The 25,420-nt window shown below is 53.3% G+C and overlaps 2 protein-coding genes across 3 annotated transcripts; one reads left to right on the forward strand and one right to left on the reverse strand.

Moving 5' to 3' along the window:
* Positions 1–5,611: 5,611 nt before the first annotated feature.
* Positions 5,612–9,092, reverse strand: COPS7A (COP9 signalosome subunit 7A). The gene is made up of 7 exons (XM_065676245.1): positions 8,819–9,092; positions 8,628–8,703; positions 7,942–8,030; positions 7,665–7,867; positions 7,087–7,192; positions 6,549–6,700; positions 5,612–6,229 (listed from the first exon to the last, which is right to left on the reverse strand). Exons 1-7 carry the CDS (start codon positions 8,978–8,980, stop codon positions 6,190–6,192), a joined length of 828 nt encoding a protein of 275 aa, XP_065532317.1. The 5' UTR covers positions 8,981–9,092; the 3' UTR covers positions 5,612–6,189.
* A 7,223-nt stretch (positions 9,093–16,315) lies between these two features.
* On the forward strand, positions 16,316–24,968 carry PIANP (PILR alpha associated neural protein). Of its 2 annotated transcripts, XM_065676246.1 has the most exons (7): positions 16,316–16,464; positions 16,771–16,911; positions 23,189–23,257; positions 23,408–23,967; positions 24,129–24,210; positions 24,460–24,678; positions 24,824–24,968. In XM_065676246.1, the coding sequence occupies exons 3-7, from the start codon at positions 23,241–23,243 to the stop codon at positions 24,843–24,845; spliced, it is 900 nt and encodes a 299-aa protein (XP_065532318.1). In that variant the 5' UTR covers positions 16,316–16,464; positions 16,771–16,911; positions 23,189–23,240; the 3' UTR covers positions 24,846–24,968. The 2 variants fall into 2 exon arrangements, with proteins under 2 accessions (XP_065532318.1, XP_065532319.1); XM_065676247.1 differs by lacking the exon at positions 16,316–16,464 and having other exon boundaries at positions 16,561–16,911.
* Positions 24,969–25,420: the final 452 nt, after the last annotated feature.

The raw sequence follows: 25,420 nt of genomic DNA on the forward strand, positions 1-25,420 counted from the left end.
AGTCCCACAGTGTTGAAGAACAACAGGATTCAATGCAGAGCTCAATACAGGGTCCAGGTTAAAATCTTGTTTGATTTTGCGACGTCTCTCTGTCTACAAAACACCCTAAAATAACTGTTTGTTGGGGTTTTGTTGGTTTTTTTGTGGGTTTTGGGTTGGTTTTTGTTTGTTTGGGTTTTTTTTAATCCCTTTCTTAAATGTAGCTTTTGATTTTTCCTCCTGGGAATTTTCTTTTTTAAAGACATCAAAAAATGTCCCAGCGAGGAAACTCCACTGAGGTTATTATTACTTCTGCTATCTCCTCACATCTACCTGTTTTGGCTGCCTGGGTTTAAGAAATCCTGAGGGTGTTTAATACAAACTTAGGGGGGGATACAAAGGAAGATAAACAAGGAGATACAAAGGAAGGGAAACAGAATAGGCACTGCCTGCCTCCAACTGCTGGTGCCTTATTGATCCGAGGTAAGGTGGAAGTAGAGGTACCAGCCTCACAGCATCCATCCCTTACTGGTAAGGGGAAAGGAGAACAAAGACTGCAAAAAGTACATAAGAAAATAAATAAAACCCAGAGACACTGCCAACTTGGATGCGGGTATTGCACAGGAGGATGGAGGTGGCCTTGGGGGTGTCAGGAAGAGCAAAGGGACTCTCTTAGTTGACTCTGTTCACTTTGTGCTATTAACGCCAAAGTGAGTAGCACAAAGCAAAAGGGAAAAGGCACACAGGACCCAAGATCAAGACTTTCTTAGCTGTAAACTGAAGCCACTTTGATTGTAAACAGCATAAACCAAGAAAGACTCAGGGTCACCAGTGAATCATGTAATAACTAAGCACCCACTGAGGCATGGAGGAGCAGACGCACACAGTCCTGGAGGCATTTCTGGTAGCTATAGATGTGCGTTGCTGTTGCTGTGCGAGATGCTGGTCAGACTTCACCTGTGGAAAAGAACTGTGCTCGTTTTTAACCGAGAAAGCCTAATTCGAAGTGCAGGTAAGAGCAAGCTTGTAGGATAGCCTGCAAGCTAGGGAGAGCTCACAGTGCATGAGGGGACTGGTTTGGTTAGTTCAGCAAAGTGAGGTCTATACTCAAGGGAAATAAACAGCAGGGAAGGAGAACAGCTTGAGCGAAAGCTGCACTGGCACAAGAGAATTCAAAGGGGCTGGGGCTTCACTCGTGCCTTAGAACAGGAGGGTGTGAGATTGCTTTTAACACACACACACACATACACACAACTGCTACAGTGATCCTGGATGTTCTTGCTACCTGTATGGTGGTCACTGCTCCTGAATCCAGCCGATGTTTCGGTATCTATTGAACTCATCGCAACGTGAATACGATTGCACGTTGCACAGGGAATCCTTACAAATGAACTCCTTTCCCTGGCAGAGCCTGCCACCAGCAGAGGAGGCAGACACAAATCCGGCCCCATTCCACTCTGTGCAGGCAGGGCTGCTCCTGGAAAACTGCAGCAGTCCCAGAGGGAGACACCCGAAGGGTGGGTGTCCGAGGAACCAGGAAAGAAAGCAGGTGGGGTTTTCTGCGTATTGCAGCTAAGCAGTGACTGCTGCTAGGAAAAGGGATGAGGGAAGAAGAGCCCTGCAGGCGGGAGCAGACACAGCTCTTGAGAGGATGGCAGGGAGGGAAAGGGGTCGTAGAAGGAAAATGAGCAGCTATTCCAGGGCATAATCAGGAGACAGGAAGGATGTCAGTGGTCTGAGAGATGCATTTGCAGCTGCAGACATGGGCTGTGGGGCTCTTCTGACCGCCCTACAGAGCCAGGGCCTCATCCCAGCGGGGCTGGTCCAGCCGTAGCAAGGGACAGGCACAACCCTCAGTGGCTGCTGTTGTCAGGGAGCCTTTGAGAGAAGGCACGGCCCCATGGGAAGCAGACCAGGGCACACATCCATCTGTGTGCATTCATCCAACAGACCAGGCTGCCAGGTACCTGCCTTCCCCAGCAAGCCTTCAGAGGGCACGTGAGCCAATGCCTTTCCACGTGAAGCCCTGGGGGACCACGCTGCCGCATGGACACCCCACAGAAGGGGAGCACGGCATCGCCGTGGGGTCTGCAGCATCCCAGCACCCACTCCTCAGCTGGCAGTGGGGACCCTGCTGGAGGATGGAGGCAGTGGGTATGTGTCCTGCTGCTGTGCAGAGGCAGAGCTGCCATCACCCCAAAAGAGCCTGGGGAAACCTCTGTCAGGAGACACCCTCCTTCCCCAGCCAGAGGGGTCCAGCGCAAAGGAGCCCTGGTAACATTTGACAGAGACTGGTACACACCAGCCCGTCCGTTCGTCAAACAGCAAACCCTCCCCATGTGTCTCCTCTGGGGAACAGGGGCAAGGGCAGCCTCAGCAACCCCAGCAACTCTCTGAGGGGAGCCTTGCTGAGGGCTGTTAAGCACAAAGCCCAGCTCTCCCTCCAAAGGTCCCTCAGCACGAAGTGCTGGAGGATGGGGAGACCTTGGGACAAGTCCTGCAGGGTGCTTGCCTGCTTGGGTAGGCTTCTCCCCACTCACCAAGCGCAGATGGGCACCGCAGCGTGCATGGTGCCTGACCCCCCCACCACAGAAGAAATTGTACCCCAGGAGTGCAGTAAGAAGAAATTACCCCCATTACCCCAGCTAAGAATCCATGGGTACCTCTTGGCACAGGATGGCCAGAGGCTGGCAAAAGTCAGACACCAGTGATGAATCCATTCAGGCTGTGTCCTGCTTCCTCCCTTTCCTCAATCCAGGTGTGGAAGCCAAATATCCAAAGAGGGGGTTGCCATGAATCACTGCACAAGTCATGACACTTTCCATCCTAGGGCTGGCAGGCCTCCAGCCCTTCAAGCTGCGACCAACACTTCTCCATACCCTCTCTTCTGCAATCCCTTAAACCTCATCCCTTGGCTTAGGTTGTCATGTGTCCAGGTATTTCTATTCTGCTCTACTCAGGCCCTGCTTATCAGCCTTTTCTTTAGGATAAAACAGGGTTAAAACACAAAGACATTTAAAATTAAAATGCAAACTACTAATAATAATGATGCTCAGTACTTAGCTCTCTCTTGCCATCTTCAAAGTGATTTATAAATGTTAACTAATGAATTAATCTTCACATCTCTGACTGAAATTCAGCATTACAGCTGAAGTGAGCAGGAAAACAAACTGTGGTTTTCAGATGAAGGGCAAAGGGAAACCTGTGCTCCTGCCCTCTGTTTGCCATCTGACAAAGCAATCTGCAGCAGTGGTTTCTTTCTGCACTGCACACCTCTCTTTTCTTTTTCAACCATACCAAAGGTCTGAAGGCATCTGATGTGCTACCTCCTGCTGCTTGCTTTTTTTTTAATGGAGGTCTTAAAAGGTGATCCTTTGAAAAGTGAGCAAAATGGGAGAGCTGTGCAGATGCCCCTTAGTCAAGTGCATTTGATCCCAAACTCTTCTGAAATCCACAACACAACCAGCCTTGAGAGGGGTGAATAAGAAGATGGGGAGCGGGAGCAAGGCCAGTGGCAGCATGTGGCAAATGCCACTACTAGAGAGTGGAGATGAACCTCGGAGAGGAGCGCAAGCCAGATGCTGCAAAATGAGGCTATGGCAGAAGGATGCAGCAGATTCGTGCTGGCTGTGGTTTAGCTATGAAGAGCCTGGGGCTTCAGCAGAGTCTAGGGCTGGTGTGGTGAGTCCCTGCAGGACCCCGTGTTGGTCCACACTGATTGCTCATGGGGGTTTGTACTCAGTGTGTGTACGGAGCTCAGGTACTGCTCCGCCTTCCCATGCGCTGTGCAGGGCACTCACGTAGCTGGCATGGAGATCTCAGTGCTGGCTCAGGGATGCTTCCAACTCCACTCCCAGCATTTGCAGCCCAGATTTAAACTGTGGATTCAGGGTATTTAAAAAGACCTTTCGTGCCCAACAGCCACAGTGCAATTAAGGAGAGAGAAGCCCAACAGGTCAGAGGGGAGCCACAGTGCTTGGGACAAAGAGCTGTTATGGTTGCTCTTATTCAGCAACAGGGCTCTTATGGGGCACAGATATCCTTCTCCATTAATGGTAACTTAACTCCCTGGACCCTGTTACAGCCACCATTCCAGCCCAACTCCTACTGGACCACAGCTGGTGGTTAGGACATGTACTTTGTCCAGCTCCTCGGCTCCATCCCAAGCAGATTCTCCTCACTCCTTCACATCACACCCCAACACCTTTGCAAGCAGCTCTTCTTTCAAATGGCTTTGAGGTTCCAGATATTTGGCAGGTGCTTGGGGCTTGCCAGGTACCACCTCTTCTGCTGGCACCTGCCTTCCAAGGGAGTGCTAGAATCTGATGTGTAAGGACCTCATTGCTTCTCGCAATTGCAAACACAGCAAGCACAGTGACTTTCCTCACTGAGAGAGACAGACAAAGGTGATGTGGTGCAGAGGGAGGAAGGCTCAAGGTAATTTAAACAAAAGCTGGAAGTGTTGTCACAATCCCTTCCCTGCAACTTACGTACAACAGGACTCATCGAGTAGACTCCCTGTCGCTGCCAATCAGCCAGACCGCTCTAGAAGGGTTAGGACAGCCCTGTCTCAGTTGTCCCCTTATGTCCTCCTGCAGCCAGATTTGCATCTCTCCGCCAGATAGCTTCATGCCAAACCTCTCCTACTTGGCACTTTTGTGCCAGAGGACTGCAGCTAAAGCCTTGAATGGGTGGACTGCTGTAGCTCTTGGAGACCTCAGCCAGTAAGAGCAGTGACCCTGGGACAGCTTGGTATAGCCCTGCCCAGCGCAGCTGGCTGGTGTGTCCTGCCTTGTGACTTTTCACACAGGGAAGGAAGCTGCTTCAAAGCTGGATGAATTCATGGGTTCAGGTGACAGGGCTTCCCAACTAGCATCAGAGCTGTGACAGCAGCCTGGAATTAGTAAACAGCAATATTGCACAAATCAGCACTTGGGGGCGGTCGATATTACGATGGCAACACACCCAGCTACCGCTGCAACAAGCACCATCTCACCCGCCTCCCCACAGCCTGAACAAGGCTCCTACTGACACTGCCTCATCTCCAGCTCTCACCTGCCTGCACTGGGAGCTGACCCAGGGGAAAACTCACCCAGGTGTCTGTCTGACCCAGCTTCAAGCCAGACTCAAGGATGCAGCCTCTGGATAACCTGCTGGATTTCCTGGGCATCTCCCAGGAGCCACTTTCATTACAACTTCCTGTTTCAGCCAGGCTCCAGCATTGCCCAAAAGCAATCAACACACAAACATCAATACTATGCAACCTCAGCCAGATGGCATGGACTCTGGTACCTTTAACGCTACCGGCCAAGTCCCCATGTCACTTTTCATCTTCCCCTCAGTCGCGGCACTGTCCTCTGGGACTACCTGAAAAGCTGCATGTTCTTCTGAGCATTCCTGGTGCAAACCAATCACACAAGAAACTCTTTAAATAAAATTTATGATTCATTCCTGATTTATGGACTCTCATCCCAGCACAGCTACCCTGGCATTGCCCTTGGAAAAGGAAGCGAATGTTTTCAGGATATACCAACCAGAAACAGGACAGAGGCTTTCAATATCATGACTTATTTTGGAACATCCAGAATCAGTATACAAGACAAAGAGACACCACTACAGGAGGAGAAGTCTGTACAGATATGTCCATAGATCTATATTTTTATTGTTTTATATATATTTATAATATATTTATATATTTTTAAAAGAATCCCTTCAAAACCTACCCTCCCACCTAGCAAAACAAAGATTAAACAATCAAAGATGGCAGCTGCATCTGGGAGCAAAGTATCCCAGGGGTCTCAGAGCCAAAATGATTGCTGAGCACCAGCACACTCTTTCCAAGCTTCTGTGATGCCCTGTGGCTGCAACGGTGACTGACATGGTTTTATGGCTCTTTAAATTGACCTGTCAGAAGACAGGGAGAGAGAAAGAGAGAAACACATGGCCGAGGCGATGGGGGCTGGAGTGGTAGGGGAAAACAGCAACACAAACAACTGGAAGCTTAGTGAGTGTGAAATGCTGTGATGAAAAGGAGGGGACACTGCCTGGAAAGCAGTAAAGAAAATAGGAAAGAGAACAAACATGCAGGAGAATTAGCTGGCAAGATGTATCTCGGAGAACAGCTCAGAAGCATCACACTTGGGACCTTTGTTACCCCTCCATCCCCCATATCTCTTCCTCTCACCCTCCCAGTTGTGAAGGGAGATCCAACTAGTTTGATTTAGACCAAATCTTCGCACTGCCCCGCAGCCTGTGGAAAGAGGAAAGAAAAACAGTCAGGATGGACACTCAGGCTGATCTCCAACTCCCTCTTCTAAATGCACACAAAGAGCGAAAGGAGAACACAAGGAAGGCTTATGAACTCCGCTTCAGATCAAGAGCTACAAAGATTTCCCCTCAAGTGAGCAGGAGAAAAGCTCAGCTGGGACTACATCTCTCACCATCACCTGTCCAGAGAGCAGACCCCTGCAGCCAGCAGCCTCACTGCTCTGAAACAGGGCTCCCCTCAGCTCACCTCCTGAACACATACACACACAGAGCAGCGCTGTTCATCTGCCCCCACTCCTCACCCTTTGGCTTTGGAAGTCTTCTTGCTGGCCTGGCGCTGGTTGGTGCCAGGGGCCGGTTCCCTGAGCTCTGTTAGGTGCTGTTCCGGGTCCTGGGATGTGGCTGCTGCAGCGGCAGCTGTTGTCACTTTAATGGTCTTCTTCAGGTTTGCCACCTGCAGCAGCAGAGAAGCAAAATCCAAGGAATTTCCCAAGGTATTTTGTTGTTGTGATTTTTTTTGTTTTATTTTGTTGGGAAATAGCTGGGGGTGGGGGAAGAGGACAGTTGGGTTGGTTTGTTTGGGTTTTTTTAAGCCAGATTCTGGAGTTTAGAGCTGCAAGCTCAGGTCAAACCAAAGAGCTAACAGCTGCCCAGACCCCTGCACTGCAGAGGAATGTTACACTGATTCAGGGCTCTTACTCAGGCATGATGCCCTAGGCTGGTCTGGCCTAGGGAAAAGGTAATGCCTTACTTGAGCAAAGCCCGTTAACAACCACAGGGTACTGGTTCCAGTTATTTTAAAGTGAGGGGCACTGGCTGCTCCCTCCTCATCCCACTCACCTCACTCTCTATCTGCTGCTTCAGTGCCAGCTGCTGCTCTTTATGCTGGTTGGCCCGGCTAACCTGCTCCTCAATGCCCGACAAGACAACCTCACAGCCCTGGCACCTGCAGAGAAGATGTGGAACTGAACAGGCCGGGTAATTTACATGGCATAGAAAGAGACGTGAAAGATGGCAGCTTTCAACTCTAGAGGCCAACAAGACCAGAAGGTGTCAGCTACACCACTCAGGGAGGACAAGGGAGTGAGAGTCCAGTCTCATAATGTGCATAGTGACATTACTATCTGGGAGGGGGACAGAGAACAAGGTGATACTAGCTTAGGAAATGCAGGCTCAGAAAGCCTCCTGCCAACAGCCAGGACTGTGCAAAAGGTTGCTGCAGTCTCGTCACCCCTCTAACCACAAACAGAGGAATCTCGAAAATTACTTTTGGAAAATTACTTTCCATTAGTGTGGGAAAGGGGACCGAGTAGGCCACCTACAACAGTACCCCCCAGCAACACACAGAGGACCCGGGGAAGCCACTGGCCACTCCTGCAACCATTTTTGGGTGTTAGTATTGGGGGCTTCCTCCTCACCACTCCTGCAATGTGCGGGTGATGGTGCTTAGCTCCTCCCTCCGGATGTCCCTCCCAATGCTGTAATCCACCTCCAGGCGCTGGTTCCGTTGATCCAAGCTCCCTCGCAGCACATCCGCATACACGGCCTCGATCACAAGGTCCTCCAGTTGTCGGACATTCTTCAGCTGTAACTGCTCCAGCAGCACCGAGTAGGGGATGCACTGTGGAAACACGGTGGTAACTAGCATGAGGTAACCCAGTGGAAGGGGAAACTGGGGAAAAATAGGGCCACTACCTTGATCTTGGCAGCCAGAGTGACGACTGACAGGTGCCTCAGTTTGTTCTTCTGAGCCTCTGTCAAGGGAGGGAGGTTTGCTGCTTCAGCTATTGGCAGGGGAAAGAATAGGGTATAAGAATTTATGCCTCTTCTTCCATTTCACAGAAGCATCTGCACCATACCCGTTTCTTAATGCATATGCACACCAATCCCCCGAGTGATGCTTCATCTTGTCAAGCCATCCCCCTTAATTCTCGGCTCGAAAGACCTTTTCTGAGCAGCTTTCCTCCCCTCAACCTCAAGGCATCCTCTCTACCTGTCCTATTTATGTCCTACCTTATTTATGCTGGTCTGCCCATCCCAGAGGATCCCAAAGTTTTTCCATCCCACAGGATCCCAGAGTGTCTCCCCTTGCCCCTCGAAAATGCCTTTGTCAAGACGTTCTTCGAAGCTCCCCACTCCGCTGGCAAATACCAGCGTTAATTCCTGCCAGTGCTATTAATTACTACCTCAGTGGTCTGCAGCCCAAGCCGCGGCCAGGCGTGCGCCGTAGAGCCGGAGGCACGGCCCTGGCTGCAGAGGGGGCAGCTTGAGGGAGAGCCTACAGGGACCCGTGGCTCTTGGACGGGTTCCACACCGAGGGACCCCCCCCCCACCCCGGGTGAATCGCGCTGTGCCCCCGCCGCCCCGGGGCCGGGCCTCACCCAGGTAGTCCGCGTAGGTGCCGTAGGCGAAGATGGTCAGGAGGCGGAACACGGGGGAGAACTCGCTGTCGGCCAACTGCGGGGACACACGGTCAGGCTCCGCCGCGCTCCAGGCCGGGCCGCGGGCAGGGCCCGGCGGGCCTGGCGCCCGGTGCGGGCCGCACCGCGCCGTGCGGCCTGTCCGGTCTCACCTCCCGGACGGCGGGCATGTCCAGCAGCTCCCCGAACACGTAGATGCCCGGGGCCTCCAGCACCTGGTGGATGAGGCTGGCGAGGGCGGCGCCGCGGGCCGCCTTGGCCAACAGCAGGAACTGCTCCTGGCTCTGCCCCGTCACCTTCCCCTCTGCCGCCATAGCGCTGCCGCCGCCCCCCGCGGGGCTCGGGCCTCGCCGCGGTCGCCCTCACGCAGGCCTCGGCCCCGCCGCCGGGCTCAGCGCCCACCCCGCCCCGCCACTACTGCTCTATGGCACCACAAGCGCAGAGCGGCCGCTTCCGGGTGCTAACGCCGCCCAGCCCCGCCTCCGACTGGCAGAGGCAGCGGCACGTCCCGCCTCCGCCGCTTCCCCATTGGCAGGCCAGAAGGACGAGTGGCGTGGTGGACCCGCCGCTAGGACGCCCCCTTCCGGTCGGGGTGTGCGCCGCCGGCTGGAGCGGTGTGCGGCCGCCGCGTGTTCCGGCCCCGCACTTGTGAGTCTGACCACACATAGCGGTGGGTATCTGCTCCTTATCTGCAGTGTGTCAGCGTAACCGGTCAGAAAGGAGACGCACTGGTGCATGGCACCATCTCTGGTCTGTTTCAGTGGCACACCCTACAAGCACCACACCAGAATGAAGAGGTGCCCCGAATACCTTGTGTGTGCCTACGCGGTATTTGCTCTGCTTTCGCACGGTTCAGATCTCGCTATTTTGGGCAGTGTTTTGGGGATATGTAAATGTAAAAGATCTTATGCTGCAAAGCACCGTACTTGGGTATTTAAACGATGCGTTTCATCAAGCCCTGCATGCATCCCCGCCTCTACAGCATTCATTCTTATGGAAAAATTGCTTTACTACCTGCTGAATCATTAACCATCGCACTTGTCAAGAAATTCATCCCTGGTGCAGGCAGGGCATGGCCATAAAAAGATAGTTTAAACACTTCACAAGGATAGAAATGTTTATGGTGTATTTTAAGTATCTCTTCGTGGGCAAACGACTTAGTGTAATGCGATCAGAAGGCATCACCAAGGGCACGCTTCCCTCTGCTACGTGAAAGAGCTGTTTTAAGAATGATGGGAATAAAAAGTGGGGGTCATTTTGGGAAATAAAAACCCCTTCCTAGCTTTCCTTGTCTTGTGTAAATCATGTGGTAGGTGGAAGTGAGTTGTGAGTGGGACTGGGAGGAGCGCAGTCACGCTCATTTTGGTATGCAGTATTTAAGCTGTTTGGCCAAGAGTTTCCAGTCCAGCACCAACCTCATGGCTTGCTCCTTTAGAAATCGGCATTGCTTTTCCATGAAAGCAAAGGAGGCAACACATTGAGGGGAGCCCATACCATGCACGGGCAACATGTTTTGAGCATGTTAAAATCCTAGTGCTGCCAGGACAAGTTTGCACTCCTGCCCGTGATTGCCAGCAAGAGAATCGATCTTCAGCTTGATCGGTTTAGCATGTAATTAAAGGCAGTTGACTTGTGCTTTGCCAGACTTCTGTAAGCGTAACATCTTGAAATAAGCATAACATCTTGAAATATTCATCTGGGTAAAGTCTAAGTTTGTTAAGATTTTACTTGCCAGTATCAACAACTCTCTTCTTGCCGCTTGCTTTGACTCTAGCTCTTCTCACACAGCTGCTGTGGCTGAGTTGTGGAGAAGGCTCCTTTGGGGTACGGTACAATTTTAGAGCTAGAAAATAGAACCCATGGCTGCCTTGGGGAGTTAGGCCATTGTGTCTCCCAGTGAGAGGTTAGTCCAAGCTCATTTGAACAGCCGTGTGTATTGTCCTTGCCCCTCTTCAGGGTCGCTTCAGTCCCTAAGGCTCTTTCAGTGCTTGGTCTCCACGCTGAGGCTGCTGACAGAAGGAGGGAGCAGTGTGGACAGCGATGGAAAACTGAACTTCTATTGTTAATGGTCATGCCACAAGAATTTGGCAGATGTCCCTCAAAACTAATTCCAGGCAGAAGGAGCAAAATGGCTGAGTGCCTGGGCCGGGGAGGCAAACAGGGCAAGGCACCCATACCCTCAGCCCTCATCCGATAGAGCACATTTTCATTTACATGCTCTGATGCCCCCTTAGCTTTGGGATATATCAGTCTCCTTTGCCTCCAAAATCTAGAGCTGAACAAAAAGGCTTCCCTGGTCAGCTTTCGTATTATCTCTTGTGGAAAAGTGCCCAAACCCACCGGTTCAGGGCACTGTCAGAAGCTGTCTGGCCTTGGGTCATCACTGAACGAGTTGGTAAGGATCACTGCGCTTGGTGGGGTAAGCGTGACTGAGACACTTTTTACCCAAGAGACACGTCTTCAGGACATGTTGAAGGTCATGGTGGCCAGGGGAGCAGAAGAAGGCTGTCAGTCCCTGTTCTCAGAGCTAGCAAGGTCTGGGATTCTCCATACATCAGGACTAGGGGAGAAGCAGGGCTTGTAAGGTTGGGTCAGAGCTGTGGAGGCAGGTTACAGGGCAGTATTAGCAAGAAAACTACCTCCTTCCTACTTCCCTTCTTTGTTTCTGTATTTATGTCTGATTCACTGTAGCCTTACACCTGCTGTATTCACGCCAGCTCAGAGTGCATTCAAATCGGGTTCAGATGTAACCCTCCTGATTTGTAGTGGCTTATTACTCTCTTCCCCACCCCCTCACCAGCTCCTTCCATCTCAGTTTTATCTCCCTATTGATCTGTTTCCCTCACACTCTCTGACACGCTTGCTGCTTTTCGTTATTAGGCAGATAAAGCCAGGCAGCCCGAGCATCCTAGCTCCATGATGCTCTCTCTGTCCCCCTTCTCCACTCCCACCCCTAGGTCCTGTGTGCTGGGTCCCCACGTTTTTATCTGCTCTCTTTGTCCTGCATAGACCTAAAACAACGGCAAAGACCGGGAAGTCCTTTAAATGCATCAGATCTGGAGCTCTCCAAACAAGAAGGTCATCTTCTTCCCAAAATATGCAACTCTTGTGCGAATGCATGGTAACATCCCTCTAACTTAGCAAAGTCTATGCTTCATTCCCTAAATCAGGGTGCTGGGGTTGAGTTTAAATTCCAGACTCCTGGAGCCGTTAACTCCCATGCTTTCACTTTGTTCACAAAGCAAACGCCTATCTTTATGGTCACAGGGGAACTGTGAAAGTGGTTTCATGTAACCTAAAGAGTTGAAAGTAGGAGGCGAAGAGTGCAGATGAAAGCAAGTCTTTACATTTCATAATCTTAAGATAAATCTTGTGGCACGGGGAGGCTCTGCATGGTTATTTCTGAATGTTTGGGATTTCTAATCCTCACTGTAACCACCCCTAGCATCATCCCTCTCTTCTGATCTCTCTCTGATCTTTCCAGAAAGAAACCTCAATTCTCTTCATCCTATAGATCCACCTTCTTTCCTATGTTCTCACTGTCCCACTTTAAAGCCTGTAGAGCTGTATTGGCTCATTCTAGGCTGTTTCTCTCCTCACCACCGCAGAATCCAAATAACTTGTCAAAACACTGGTGGTATTTTTTCCCCAGTCCTTCTCTAAACATAGCGAGGGTCACATCTTCTGAGATGATTTTTCACAACTGTAGGTAACACAGACTCCAAGACAAAAACAAAAGACAAAGGAGGCTGGGGTGAAGCACTCAGATACCAACATGGTCCAGAAGGCTTTCAACCCTGTAACTCGTACTGGGCTAATGCACAGAGTCATGATACCTGTACTTAGTTACACCTAAAGGCAGCCTGGTATCAGGTGCTTACAGAGGACTTTAAAGAGAGGTTAACTGCATGGTAACTCTTCCTTCTTCCTGAGGGTTCTTAACTCTCACAGCCCTATGGATTCTGTGGACAAGCAGCTCTCTTCCAGACAGGGCTCCAGTTGTGACTCGAAGACTCCAGAAGAGAGGATCTTGCACTTCACTTGGTAGTTTGTTTCTGTGATTAATCACTCTCCAGTGCCTGGCTCCTGTTAGGCTCTGCCAGAATACCTGGTAGACTTTTCCCCAGGAAGGAAGCGATACTGCAAGCAAGTCATGTCTCGTTCTGCTTTTTGATACATTAAACAGGTTGACCTCTTTAAATTGCTGAGATCTCCAGCCTTCAGGTCACCTTTGATTCAAAGTTATTTTTAAAATATGGAGCATGAAGCCACGTACCGTTTTCCAGCATGGGACTTACCCAGACACAGAGAGAGGTTTAATCATCTCCTTCTGTCTTTGCATGGCCAGAGATCACTTCGGACCCAGTGGTGCAGCCTGGCCCACTGACCTCGTGTCTGGTTTTCTGCCTGTTAGGATCTCTCAATCCTTTCCAGATCACCTCTTTTCAGGATTGGAAGTTTTTCTCTGTGGATATGGACACTTTTCCCTGTCTATGGCTGTGCAATTTGCTCTCAACTATCTTCTAAAAGTTTTATGAGAATGACAACCTCACTGAACGTGGGAGGTCATTCTGTGCTGGTCCCATCCTCATTATTTTTAACACTCTAACAATATTTGTGACCTCAGTAAATTGTGTCAGAATGAACTGTGTCTGCCCACCAAGCACTGAATAAAATGGTGAGTCATACCTGACCAAGGACTCCTTCCTGGGCATCCATGTAAGAAACACTGCCACCCAACAGCGGGCTTCCAGGGATGACCTCCTTTGTGTTTGCAGGTTGTTAAATGGAGGCAACCTGCTCACTTAACCTCCTGCTCTGTTAATATTGCATAATGCTATTTTTTTCTCATGGTATGCCTTGGGATATTAATGCTTCCAGAAGCCTGGATAGATCTAAGCCATCACCTTTTCCAAACAAGCCTCTAGTCACATCAAAGACTGGCAAGAACAAAACAAGTTTATGCAGCAAGATCAGTTTCCTCCAAATCAGGCTGATTGGCATTAACTGGAGAATCTCATTTCGGCTCTTTGTTGCTTTGCTGAGAAACTTTCAGGTCTTCTGTTTGCTCTTTACAAATATTGGCAGGGCACAGCTCTCTTCCAGCCTTCTGGGATGTCTCTGATATTCCGGAGCTTATTAACCAGTTGTTTGGTGAGCAACGGGGCTGAGGAAACCGGGTTCTCTACGGATTTGTTTCCCATATGTTCTATACTTCTGTATGTTCTTCCATGCGTTCTATACTCTATACAACCACACGGGTTGCCCTGCTGTTTGCAGGAAACAACACATAAAACAGCAGCAGTGTTCTTGTTGACCTCAGGACACTTGGGTGTAAATGATCTGTACATGATGACAGAAATAACAGCTTCATCTCCTTCCATGGTATGGATGGGCAGGGAGGTACTTAGTTTTCCACACAAGACGTGCACCGATCCTGGTCCAAATCCTGGCCAAACTGAGATCACTTTTACATTTCCATCTTCTTTCCATCACCACATCACCCTCACTTGAACACCTTCAGAGTACTACTTTATCCTTGGCATACTCTTGTATCCTCTTTCCACAGCTACCCAATGTGTCCTCCTTCAGCCCATCTGATTCCATCTCTCCCCTCAAATTTCCCTGTAATTTTATGTTAGCTTTCTTCTGAGCCCACTCCATCCAGAGCACTTCCAGTTGCCACTAAACCTGTGCTTGCCCTAACCTGTGCTCCAAACCAAACAAGCCATTCCCCTTATATCACATAAGAGTGGTATGAGTGAGATTAGCCCCTATGCTTGCTGCTCCTATCACCTTGATGGCTTTCCTGACTCCCCAACCCCATCCCTCAGGATTTTCTTGGCCCCTACAACATCCTCCTCCTTGTTCTTTCTCATATCTCTGCCTTCTTTTGCTTCCTTCTGTAGTTCTGCTCTTCAGGGGGATTTTCAGTGTTTGCGTCATTTAGATTTTCACCCTTTAACTGACCTTTCCTTGCCTGAATTTTCTCGTCTATTTTGTGCTTCCCAATTATACTAAACACATTTGTCAGGATTTGAAAAGGTCAGAAAGAGCCCGTGTGGCTGATGTAGAGCCCCTTCCAGAGCTTTCTACCCTCTGCTGCTCCCAGGTGAGAAAGCAGGAGGAGAAGCGCAGAGGGCAAGACAAGCTGAACACCGGCTCGTGACGCACCGCTGCGTCCCCAGCCATGTCTGTACAGGTGGTTCCTTGGGATGAGCGTGCGAGGGCTCGCTGAAGCTTGGCACAGGTCACTGGTACAACTCCTGGGAGGGCTAGAGATGAAAAGGCTGGAGAATGCAGCAGAAGCCTGGATAATCTCTGACATAAAGCCCCATGTGTGTGAAGGGGACAAAAGCCGGGGGGCTCAGCCGCACGCACGCCCCTTGACACACAATGGCGCTGCGGCTCACGGAAACCCAGACCGTGACATCTCTTCTGTCAGTGCCGGCGTCCCACACCCTGACCTCCCAGTGACCATAAGCCTTAACACAACCTTATCCCTGTGCCAAGATGTCCAAACACACAGCAACATTACTCCCAAACGTGGTGAAAACCTGTTGACTCTCCCAAACATGCTCACAGAAACAGGCGCAAGACTCAACTGTTCCAAAGGATTATTCATTAGCACAGGAGCTCGTGGGAGAGCTGATGAAGAACAACGGACTCAGCCCCCTCAGGTGTCTGTCCAAAGTTGGTACGATATGTTCCGGCCATCCTGCTGTGCTCAGGTTTGGTATTGTGTGTCTATTTGTCATCTGTGCCCATTCCTGACACAATGGCAGGCTGCTTTACAGCTCAGCACTGTCTCTACCATCCCTCTTTTTTTTTCTCAGGGTCAGTCGCAGTCTTTCCTCATTGCTTTATGATGAAAAGTTTGATTGTTTCTGAGGATCTGAGGAAATTACTTTCTTGCTTCCTCATATTTCAGACCCTGGAGTGGAAACTGTCTTTCTGTCGTTGACTTACTTCTCTCACCCATTGGTTGCTCAGCTGCTCCCATCTGATTTGGACTGTGCTTTCTGTTTGGTACTTGATGGTGGGATGAGATCTTCCCTGTGAGACACCCAGCCCCTCAAAGGCACATCTGCTTCTGTCTTCAATTTCGCTGTCACATCCCTACCATTTCCAGACGCATCCCATCAATCCCCGGCAGAAACACGCTTGGGGACACGTTCAGACGACCTGGGTGATCCCTCAGCGGGGACACCCACCTTGAGGGGATACCCTCCCCCTCCCCCCCATTGCTCCCCCAGCACCCCTGTGTCCCACCCAGCCCACTCGTGGGCAGCTCGGCTCTGCCCCTGCGGATCGACCGAAATCCGCCGCCCGCCCCCCGGCCCGGGCTGCTCCCTGCCGGGGGCACTCGCCTGCCGCCCCCCCTACCCCATGCCCGGTACCGCGGCGCGCTGGGGGGGCCGGGGCCCCGAAGCTCGGGGGTGGGGGATGCGGGATGGGGGCACGGGAGGAGGGACCGGCGCCGCCGCGAGGGGCGGCCGGAGGGGTGGCATCTCCCCGAGGGGACTGCTGCGGGGCGGTGGCGGGGGTGAGCCCGGGGGGCGGCCCGGGGGAGGGGGATCCCGGGGGGCCTCCGCCCCCAAGGACGGACCCGTCCGGGGGTGGCATTCGCCGGAGCGAGCTGGAGCGGCTGGTCCCTTGGAGACACCTCTCTCCATGGCAACCTAATCGCTTCCTGTGAAGATCCCGAAATAACCGACGAGACGGGAGAGGAGCGGAGCCGAGCGGAGCCGAGCCGAGCGGAGCGGAGCGGGCAGCGGCGGCGGGCGGCGGGGGGCAGGTCCGGCGGGCGCGGGGCTGCGGGAGGGCAGGGAGCGGGAGGAGCCTTCGCCGCCGGCCGCCGGGGCAGGGGGCTCCAGAGCCGGGGGGACGCGGTGCCCCAGCCTGGCCGCTGCCCTCGCCCGGCTCCCCCGGCCGCCCCTCCGGCTGCAGCACGGCCACAGTGCCGGACGCGCCCGTGCCAGCAGCCATGGGGTTAACGGGAGGCAGCGAGCGAGAGAGACAGAGACAGAGAGAGAGAAAGAGGGGCTGGACCAGTCCTCGGCAGCTGTTTATTTCAAGGCATCTCTCGCTCCCTCTCCCTCAGCCAGGGCTCAGCCTCATCAAACCTTCCTCCTCCTCCTCTCCTTCCTTCGTCCTGGCCATGAGAGGCACCGGCAGCAGCAGCTGTGCTCCCACAGCCCTCTGCTCCGCCGCCCCGGCTGCGCCCCAGTCATCTGCCCGCAAGGTAAGTTCATCCTCTCAGACCGGGCTTGGGGAGCGGGGTGCGGATGGGACTGCAGGGGCAGGAAGGGATGCGTGCCCGCCTCCAAGTCATTTCTCCCCGTCTCCTTCCCTGTGTCCTTTCTCCCCCGTTATCTTGTCCCTATCCCCATCTAGGTGCTCTTTCTAGCCGCTGTCTCCTCTCCTCCCCAGTCCCCCCGCTCTTTCAGTCTGGGGCAGGGGATGCCCGAGGGGCTGGGAGGGAGGGGACACAGCCGAGGCATCGCTGCCTCTTGCCCTCCAGCTCTGGGCTCCATCACAGACCTGTTGTGCTGGAGCACGGAAGCCTGCGCTGAGGAAGGCGACTTCAGCCAAATTGGCGCAGCTGGAGAAAGGAAACGGAGGGGTCAATCCCTCCTCCTGCTTGGCCAAGGGTGCAACATGCAAGAGAGAGCAATTCAGACGTGGAGACTCAGCATTTGAAGCACTCGGATGCCCGGGAACAGTAGGAAACTGGGAGGCAGAAGATTGGCAGACTCATGACATGTATTGCAGGCAGGCACTAGATGGCAGGGGACCGGCATCCTAGAGTGCTGCTTGGAATGGGGCCACACAGTTCCCAAATGCAGGGAGACTGAAGCTCAGAGGACCACCGATGGGCTTCACACGCCCATTCCCTAGCTACCAAAATGTCCAAAAGCACCATCACCCTTCCAGCCTTGGATTCTGCCCCAGCCCAGGATTTCTATACCCAGCCTATAAGGGCTCACCCTCGTACCCTGGCACAGGAATCCCCACCGGCAGTCACCAAACACTGCCCGACCCGCACTGACACAGGGCGAGCAGTGTCGGTCCTGCCAGATCCTCCTGGGCACTGCCTCCAGCCCTCCCAGCCCCAGACGCCAGGTAGTGCAGCCTGATGCGAGCTACTGCATTCAGGCTGCCAGCCCCCAGGTTGAGCCTGGTCCGCGAGCTGTCCCCCCTGGCCCCGTGCACAGTGGAACTCCTTCCCCAGATGGGCTTGGCATCTCCCACCCTGGGGAACCAGCATTTGGATTCATGCTCCCAGCTGAGGAAACTCCTCCGGATGCAGCAGAATTACCTCCCTGGGGCAGCTGCTCTGGGATTCCTCCCTTTCCCCATCCCCACCCAGCTGAATACAGCAGGACGTAGATATAATCCCTTTTCACCAGCACTGGGGGTTCAGGCTTCCTGTTACCAAACCAGTAACGACTGCAGCTCTGCCTCTTGGACCATGAACTCTGGGATGTTCATGACCACTGAGAAAAATAGAGGCTTGGGGTGCCTGGGGTGCCAGGCGGTGTGTTTGGGGTCTCACTGCCAGTGCCTGGGCTCGCTCTGCTCGAAGCTTGGAGACAGCTGCTACGTTCCATGGTCCCAGATCACAGTCTCGTATCAGAGCTGTCACCGTAGCCTTTAATACTGGCTGGGAGTTAGAAAATGACAGCCAACCTAGCGTTCTTTCTCTGCGAGGAGGACTGGGTCCTCCTCAGGTTTGTTTTGATTTCATTATCACTATTTCGAGTGGGATCATTGCCGCGGGGGAGCTGGGTGAAGGAAAGGATTTGCATGAAGCTCTTGGTGCTGCAGGGTTGCTAATGGCGAGCGTTATTTCAGCCGGCAGTTAAGTTCCATAATTTTGGCCCTGCTCCTGTGAATGCTGTGTTCTTCAGGGTCATCAGCATCTTGCCCCTTCTTCCATCCCTTCCCCCTCTCCCCAAACTGGTTGGCAATTTCATTGTTCCAGTGGAATATATCCGTCTTGTGAGGTCATCGCTGCATAAGGAGAGGTGATTGATTGCTTAGGTCACTGGGGCCTGTCCCATGCTGGGCTTTGAATGCTGACTTGGAGACCTTGAACTGGACTCTGTGCTGAAAAGCGAGGTGATATGGGTTGCAGAGGGGCACGGTGATGCATTCCCGGCAGCTTGAGTCGCCGAGCAAACAGACTGCTGCATTCTGAACTAGCTGGAGTGCTCTGAGAGCAGACAGCTTCATTCCTAGAGGCACAATATCACAGCAGTCAAGCTCGAGATGTTACAAAAATACAGATAGATCATCATCTACCAGCCGAGCCAGCCAGAATCGGGTGCAACTCTTTCCCCATCCCTGGGTGGACGGAGACTCTACCCGCTTCTCACTAACACAGCTTGTGTGTGCTCGGCTTCTTCCGATTGCTCTTCAGCCAGAACTGATCTCGGCTAGGCATCGAGAAAGCTGGGAGATGCTCAGATTTTAAGGCCAGAGGGACCATTTTGATCACCGAGTCTGACCTACAGCAGAGCACAGGCCAGAGAATTTCACCAATTTCATTTCCTGCATCGAGCCCATAACTTTCTGATGGAACTGTGCCATTCCTTTTAGAAATAGAGCCACATGAAGGCTCCAGGCAGTAGGGAATACATCACCTGCCTAGGTGAATTGTGCTAGAGTGTGACCCTCTTTATTAATAGTATTGTTCCTCATTTGAATTTGTCAAACTTCAGCATTTTGTAACAGAAGGTTACAGATTGCATTTGATGTGAGGGAGCTACAGCGTGGATATTGCTGGCACACGGCTGGCACCTCGGCTCTTTTATTCCTGTGACAGCTTTTATATTTGGATAGGATTTATCTTTGGGACCATGGTATACAGGAGTGCTGGGCACGGAGAAGGAGGTATTGGCAGCAAATCCTAGGGCTTCCCCAGGGCACGGTGGGATCTGAACTCTGGAGCTCAGAGTGTCACATCCAGGGGTTTAGTCTGTGCTCTGTACTTAGAGCAGGAGTGCAGCAGGCTTTGCTCCTAGCCACTAGTTAGGATGTAAATTCCCAGCCCCCTTGGTGAATGGGGATACATGCTCTGGGGAATGGTTACCAAGATCTGCTCTTTCATGTCCCAGCAGCAGTGGGTCTGTGCTGTGGGAGACTTACAAAGAGGAAGGAAGCACAGCTGGGTCCCTGACAGTGGGCAACAGCAGCAGGATCCGTGCTTCCATCCTGCAAATGCAATGAGAGTAGCTCCTAGTAGGTTAGCCCCAGGGATCTCTAGACTGGATCAGGAGTGGGGTCCATACGCAGTACAAGAGCAGTGTAATTCTTACTCACCGCTTTCAAGCACCAAGATTCACAAACTGAGCTCAATGAAGTGCCCTGGGGAAATAGCTTTGTCATTCACACTCTGTCATCTGTGCATCACAGGACTGGAACGCTGCGATGAAGACTCTGTACCTAGAGTGAAAATACCCAGGTACATCTTTGGACCTTGGGAGTAGCTCTGTCTGTTTTTATCACAATTAGACCTGGGAAACAGATCTGAAGGCAAGAGCCACTCCATGTGGTACTGGTGCAGAAATCCAGTCTCTCTGCTCTGGCACACAAAGGCCTCTTGAATGGTTTAAGGCACGTGGATACTGCGATTATATATCCAGGTAGTAAGAGCATTGGCACCCCCTCCTCGTCCCTGAAGATCTACCAGTTTATTCAGCATCCACACCATGAGCTGCATGCAGAGCTGAATGAAGGGCATTTGTTGCACTTGCCCTCCAACGCAGCAGGGTCTGTGCCCAGGACACAATCCTCACTGTCAGTGGTAACTGCAGAGTGCCCCAGACATGCGTGCTCTATCTGCTGCTTTGTCAATAAGCCTCAGAGACACACATGCTCTGTTTTGAACATGAACGCTCTGTGCACAGTGGAGTCCAGCGCTCACTGGCTGGCATTTCCACCTGAAACCTTCCTTTGCTCTCATGGCACTCGTGCCATAGGAGACACCTTTGTGCTTCTCTCAGCTCCTCCACAACCACGCCTGGGTGCGCTAGTGCAGGATACACTCTCAGCCTCCAGCCACAATATGATTAGCAAACCAGCATGTGCTGACTGAGACTGATGGACATTGCCTCATTCCTGCATTCACCTGGAGCCACCTTTGGGGCAGGAACACCATGAGTCACCTACTCTGCGCTGCTGGCAGCAGGACCTGTGCACAGCAGTGTCTTAGGTCTGAGGCTTACACCCAATATCCTAGCTGTTGCTTCCACTGCATTATGTGTCCAAGAGGAGGCCAGTGCTGTGGCTCACTCCTTCCCCTCAGCTCCAGTTACCTGCTCCATAGGGCTAAAATTTAGACCACTGGGTGTGAAAGCAAGTCAGGATTTGGCTTTGTATGGTTTCTTATTCCCAGGCTTCACATCATGGGGATATATGGTCCAGAGTGCTGTTGCCGGAGCTCACAATCTCAGCTGGGAAGGTCTCCATTATAAGACATCCCAACAAGCAAGAAGAGCACAGTGAGCTGGGCAATCCGCACGTTTCTGTCAGGGGTGCCATCCATGTTAGGAGGATTGCTAGTGGTTACATGAGCACCCCTAAGGCACCGCACTTCCCTGCGTGGCTGGCACTGAGGTCTACCTGCACCTGGAGATCTCCACTCCCGGCACTGTCCAGATCCACACCTCCTGCTGCCTGATGTAGAACACCCCACAGCCCCTGATCAACCACTATCCCATAATGAGTCCCAGGCATAGCCCCAGGCATTCCAGGCCAACTTGAAACCTCCTGGGTGGTTTGCGTGCCCTCTAGCCCAGGGACTTACTCATGGAGCTCCCCAGCACTTGGAATTCCTTCCCTTTCCAAAGTCCAAAAGAAATTCTGTCATGAATTTGTGTTGCCAGGCATGATCTTCCATGGTATCATGATCATAATCCAGATGGCCAAGGCCTCACCAGCATCTGGCTTTGGAAGAAACTTGCTCCGTTCTGCTGATTCTCTGCAGAGCTGCATTTTAATAGAGTCCCCTTCAAGGCTTAGAGGTTCAGGAGCAAAGTACAAAGAAATGTTGAGAATAGCTTCTCTTTTCTCCTCATCTTCATCTCAGGATCCCTCCAGAGACTGATCTTGCCCTGGAGGGAAGGGCAGGGCACATTAGCCGACAATTCCTTTTTTTCTGTGAACTTTGTTTAAATATTTAACAGAAGGAAACTAAAAATATCCCTGGTTAATGCAGCAGGAGCTAGACAGCTACTTACTCTTGGGTGCCCTTCCTCCCAGCCCCTCTCCTCAGGTGTACATCAGGGCTGTGAGTCCCCTTACCACAGCAAGCTCTTCCTCCAGCAGGAGGAAGCTTCCTGTTCAGGAGGGGCTGCAGTTTTAGTTCAGGGCATGGGCTGAGCGGGAGGGAATGGCAGTAACCCCTTGGGAGCCAGGAGGTGCAGTGCAGCTGTCTCAGGGCTGGAGGTGCAGGCTTGGCCTCTGCGCTGACTCCCTTGACCAAGCATCCCCGTTTCTTCCCCATCCCAGCAGCCACAGAAGGGCATGACCGTGGGTTGTTGGCATCCATGCTTTCCCCTTCATGATGAAGGATCAAGCTGGGTACCTTGAATGAATTTTTGTGCGTGTGTGTGCATGTGTGAAGTCTTTTTGTGGAGAGGGTCTCAGGTCAGGCATGTAAGAGCTCACCAGGGAAGGGCTGGCGCTGCGCTGTGCCCAGCCAAGGGAAGGGGCAGGCAGCATGAAGGGCAGCCGTGATGCCACCGGACTGATGCCAGAGGGTGGCGTGCAACCGGTGCAGAAATCCAGCCGGGGGGACCAGCCCTTAACTCCCTGATACGGATGCTTCCTAATGCTGCGCAGCCACGAGAGTGGGAGAGAAAGGGGAGGGAGAGGGGAGAAAGGGAGGGATGGGACAGCGCAGAGGGCACTAGGATAAGGAGTGCAAGAAGGTAGTTCCATGTTAGCTAAGATGTAAGTAAATACTAAATATTTGATAGGCATATTTTTGCTCTTAAGTTCTTTGGTAAGGCTGGACTTTTCTCGCTGATTCACTCTCTTCCTCAGTCTTCTTGGTTTATCACTCTCGCGCTTCCCCTCTCGCTCCCTCACTCTGGCACACAATGAAGAGGCTCTTTTTTAATAAATGGATTACACGCTCTACACTATAAATAAATACAGGAATTAAGATTCCAACTTGTTCCAGCGATAAGCAAACAAAGATGCTGAATCCCCCCCTCGGCCCTCAGACAGGAGAGTCCCTGGGGAAGCTGCACATGTGCCTCTGCACGTGTGGGCCGGTGCTGGCACTTTGCTTTTGTGTGCATACGCTACCGTGCGTGTTTCTGTGCACTACTGGGGTCAGGGGGACGGTGCACCTCTGAGCAGGAGAGCACGAAAGCAGGAGAGGGTGCACACGTGGGTGCATGGGTGCCCAGGTGCCCTTCCCAACAGGGAGCTTGCACATGGTGGCACACACTGAGCATTTGCTGCTGGGTGAGGGGACACTGACACCTCGCCCTTTTGTTTCCCAGTGAAGAAGATGAGACAGGATCCTTGCTGAGCACAGACGCTGTGGCATCTGAGATGGAGCCCAGTGCCTGGTAGGTTCACAGCTTCCCACGCTCACTGGCAACACGGGAAGACAACGGGAGTGTGGGTGGTGGGATGCTCCTGGCTGCTCCGGGCTTGTCCTTTCGACAGGAGGGACATTTCAGATACGGCTCTCTTGTTCCTTGCCCCCGACCCCACAGCAGGATGCCTCCATTCTTCTGCATCCACTCGCTGCAGCTTTGGCATCTCCTCCTCCTGGTCTCGGCCGTCCCTCCTCCCGGCGTCTGGTCTCTTCGCTCCCGGGGCCCCGCAGCCCCTCGGCCCCTCTGCACCCGTCGGAGCCCCTCAGCCCCACGGCCCATTTGCATCTGGGACAGGACCTCGCTGCCGGAGAGGGATTCTCGCCTCGCCCCGCGCCAGCGCGCCCTGCCGCCCCGGGGGGGAGAGCTGCGGCACGTCGTGCGGCTGAGGCGGCAGGCGGCCGGCGCCCGCCCGGCCACCCCGTCCGGCTTCGAGGACGGCATGCCCTCCTCCCAGTACCCCTGGGCCATCGTGTGGGGCCCCACGGTGTCGGATGAGGACGGAGGGGACGCCAACTCGGCCAACCCAGGCTTCCCGCCGCTGGGATACACCTTCGTCTCGCCACATGGCATGGCAACGGCGCAGCCCAACTCCCACTCGCTCCTGCACAACGCGGGGCTCAACCTGCGGGAGACCCCGGCCACCCTGCGGCCCTTCCTGTTTGGGCCCCGGGGGGAAGGTAAATCTGCCTTTTGCTTCTTTCACCCCCCCCAACCCTGCAGGGGCAGGTCCCTGTGCAGAATTCATGGGGTCCCCAGTAGGAACCTCCCTTTGCACTGCTGCTCTCCGGGGACCGGTGGCGGTGGCCATCACACCCCCGTCTCCTGCTCTCTCTCGCAGGCGTGGACCCCCAGCTGTACGTCACCATCACCATCTCCATCATCATTGTCCTGGTTGCCACCGGGATCATATTCAAGTTCTGGTGAGTGGGGTTTGCACTGACGGAGGCTGCCATGATACCGGTGTCTGCAGATGGGTGGGTAGGAGGACTGTGGGCTTAGGACACATTTGTCCCAAGGGCGCAGATCTGGTGCTTCAAGCCCTGGAGAGGTTTGGCACATGGCTGAGCCCTAACGCTGAGCATAGCGGGGTCCCATGAACCTCTCCATCACCAAGGGCTGGCGAGTGTCTGACAGGCGCTCTTTACCTCACCCCTTGTCTCTCTCCAAAGCTGGGACCGTAACCAGAAACGCCGGCGCCACTCGGGGCAGCAGAGCGGTGGGAGGCAGCAGGAGAGCCAGCAGCCCCTCGCAGACCTCTCCCCCACCACCGTCAGTATCCTGGGGCCCTACGGTGATTCCCTGGCCCCCACACCGGAGGCGGAGGAATCCAGGCAGGGCCAGGAGAAACTGGGGGGCCATGGGAAGAGCACGGCCTTCCAGCTGAACCGGTGAGTGGCCGGTGAGCCGGGGCAGGAGGTGTCGGCAGGGGACAGGGGACAGGCAAGCTGAGCAGGACAAAGGTGCCGGTCTGTTAGCGGTGGAGCAGCGCGAGTGCCTGTTGCTAATTCATTTCCGACTCCCTTTTCCCTCCAGAATCCCACTGGTGAACCTGTGATGCTCACGGGAGAAGCAGAGCTGGCTCCCCACACCTCCTGTCACAGCTGGCGAGCACAGCCTCCCGCCGCCTCTGCTACCCCAGGAATAAACAACCTCCTTGTGCCACGGCCCACCACCACCACACCACCACCATCAGTAACTAACTCCACCAGGATGTGCCTGGGCAAATGGACAAGCTGGGCCTCCTTAGCCTCCTGCTGGGGGAAGGTTGGGGGACCCCCCCCCCCCAGCCCACTTAGGACAGGGTGATGAGAGAGCAGGGTGGTGGGAGGGAAGAGAGCTGGTGGTGGTGTGAAATCTCAGCCTCCCTGGCCCGTCTCCTAGCACAAACACTTGGATCTCCGTGACTCTCTCACCAGTGCATGCCTGGCATTGGGGGTAGGCAAGGTGGAAAGGCGTACCCCTGTCCCCGTGGGCCCTAACCCCTCTGTGTGTCCCTTCCCACGTCGTGTGTTTTGAAGTGAACGTCTGGAGTTCAGTGGCTGCAGGATTGCCCGCCGGGGCTCGGTCTCCGCTCAGCCGGGACTCAGGTGGTGGCAGGGTCTTTTGTTGCCAAGGCCTTGGCCCTTCTGC

This window comes from Lathamus discolor, chromosome 4 (genome assembly GCF_037157495.1).
Source record: "Lathamus discolor isolate bLatDis1 chromosome 4, bLatDis1.hap1, whole genome shotgun sequence".
In the NCBI taxonomy this organism is placed as follows: Eukaryota; Metazoa; Chordata; class Aves; order Psittaciformes; family Psittacidae; genus Lathamus; species Lathamus discolor.

Coding starts and splice junctions, on each gene's coding strand:
- COPS7A (XM_065676245.1), bottom strand. CDS start 8,980: ATGGCGGCAGAGGGGAAGGTGACGGGGCAGAGCCAGGAGCAGTTCCTG. Junction 8,704..8,818: donor ACATGCCCGCCGTCCGGGAG/GTGAGACCGGAC, acceptor GTGTCCCCGCAG/TTGGCCGACAGCGAGTTCTC. Junction 7,193..7,664: donor ACCCGCACATTGCAGGAGTG/GTGAGGAGGAAG, acceptor TCTTCTCTGCAG/GTGCCAGGGCTGTGAGGTTG.
- PIANP (XM_065676246.1), top strand. Junction 24,211..24,459: donor GGGATCATATTCAAGTTCTG/GTGAGTGGGGTT, acceptor CTCTCTCCAAAG/CTGGGACCGTAACCAGAAAC. Junction 24,679..24,823: donor ACGGCCTTCCAGCTGAACCG/GTGAGTGGCCGG, acceptor TTTTCCCTCCAG/AATCCCACTGGTGAACCTGT.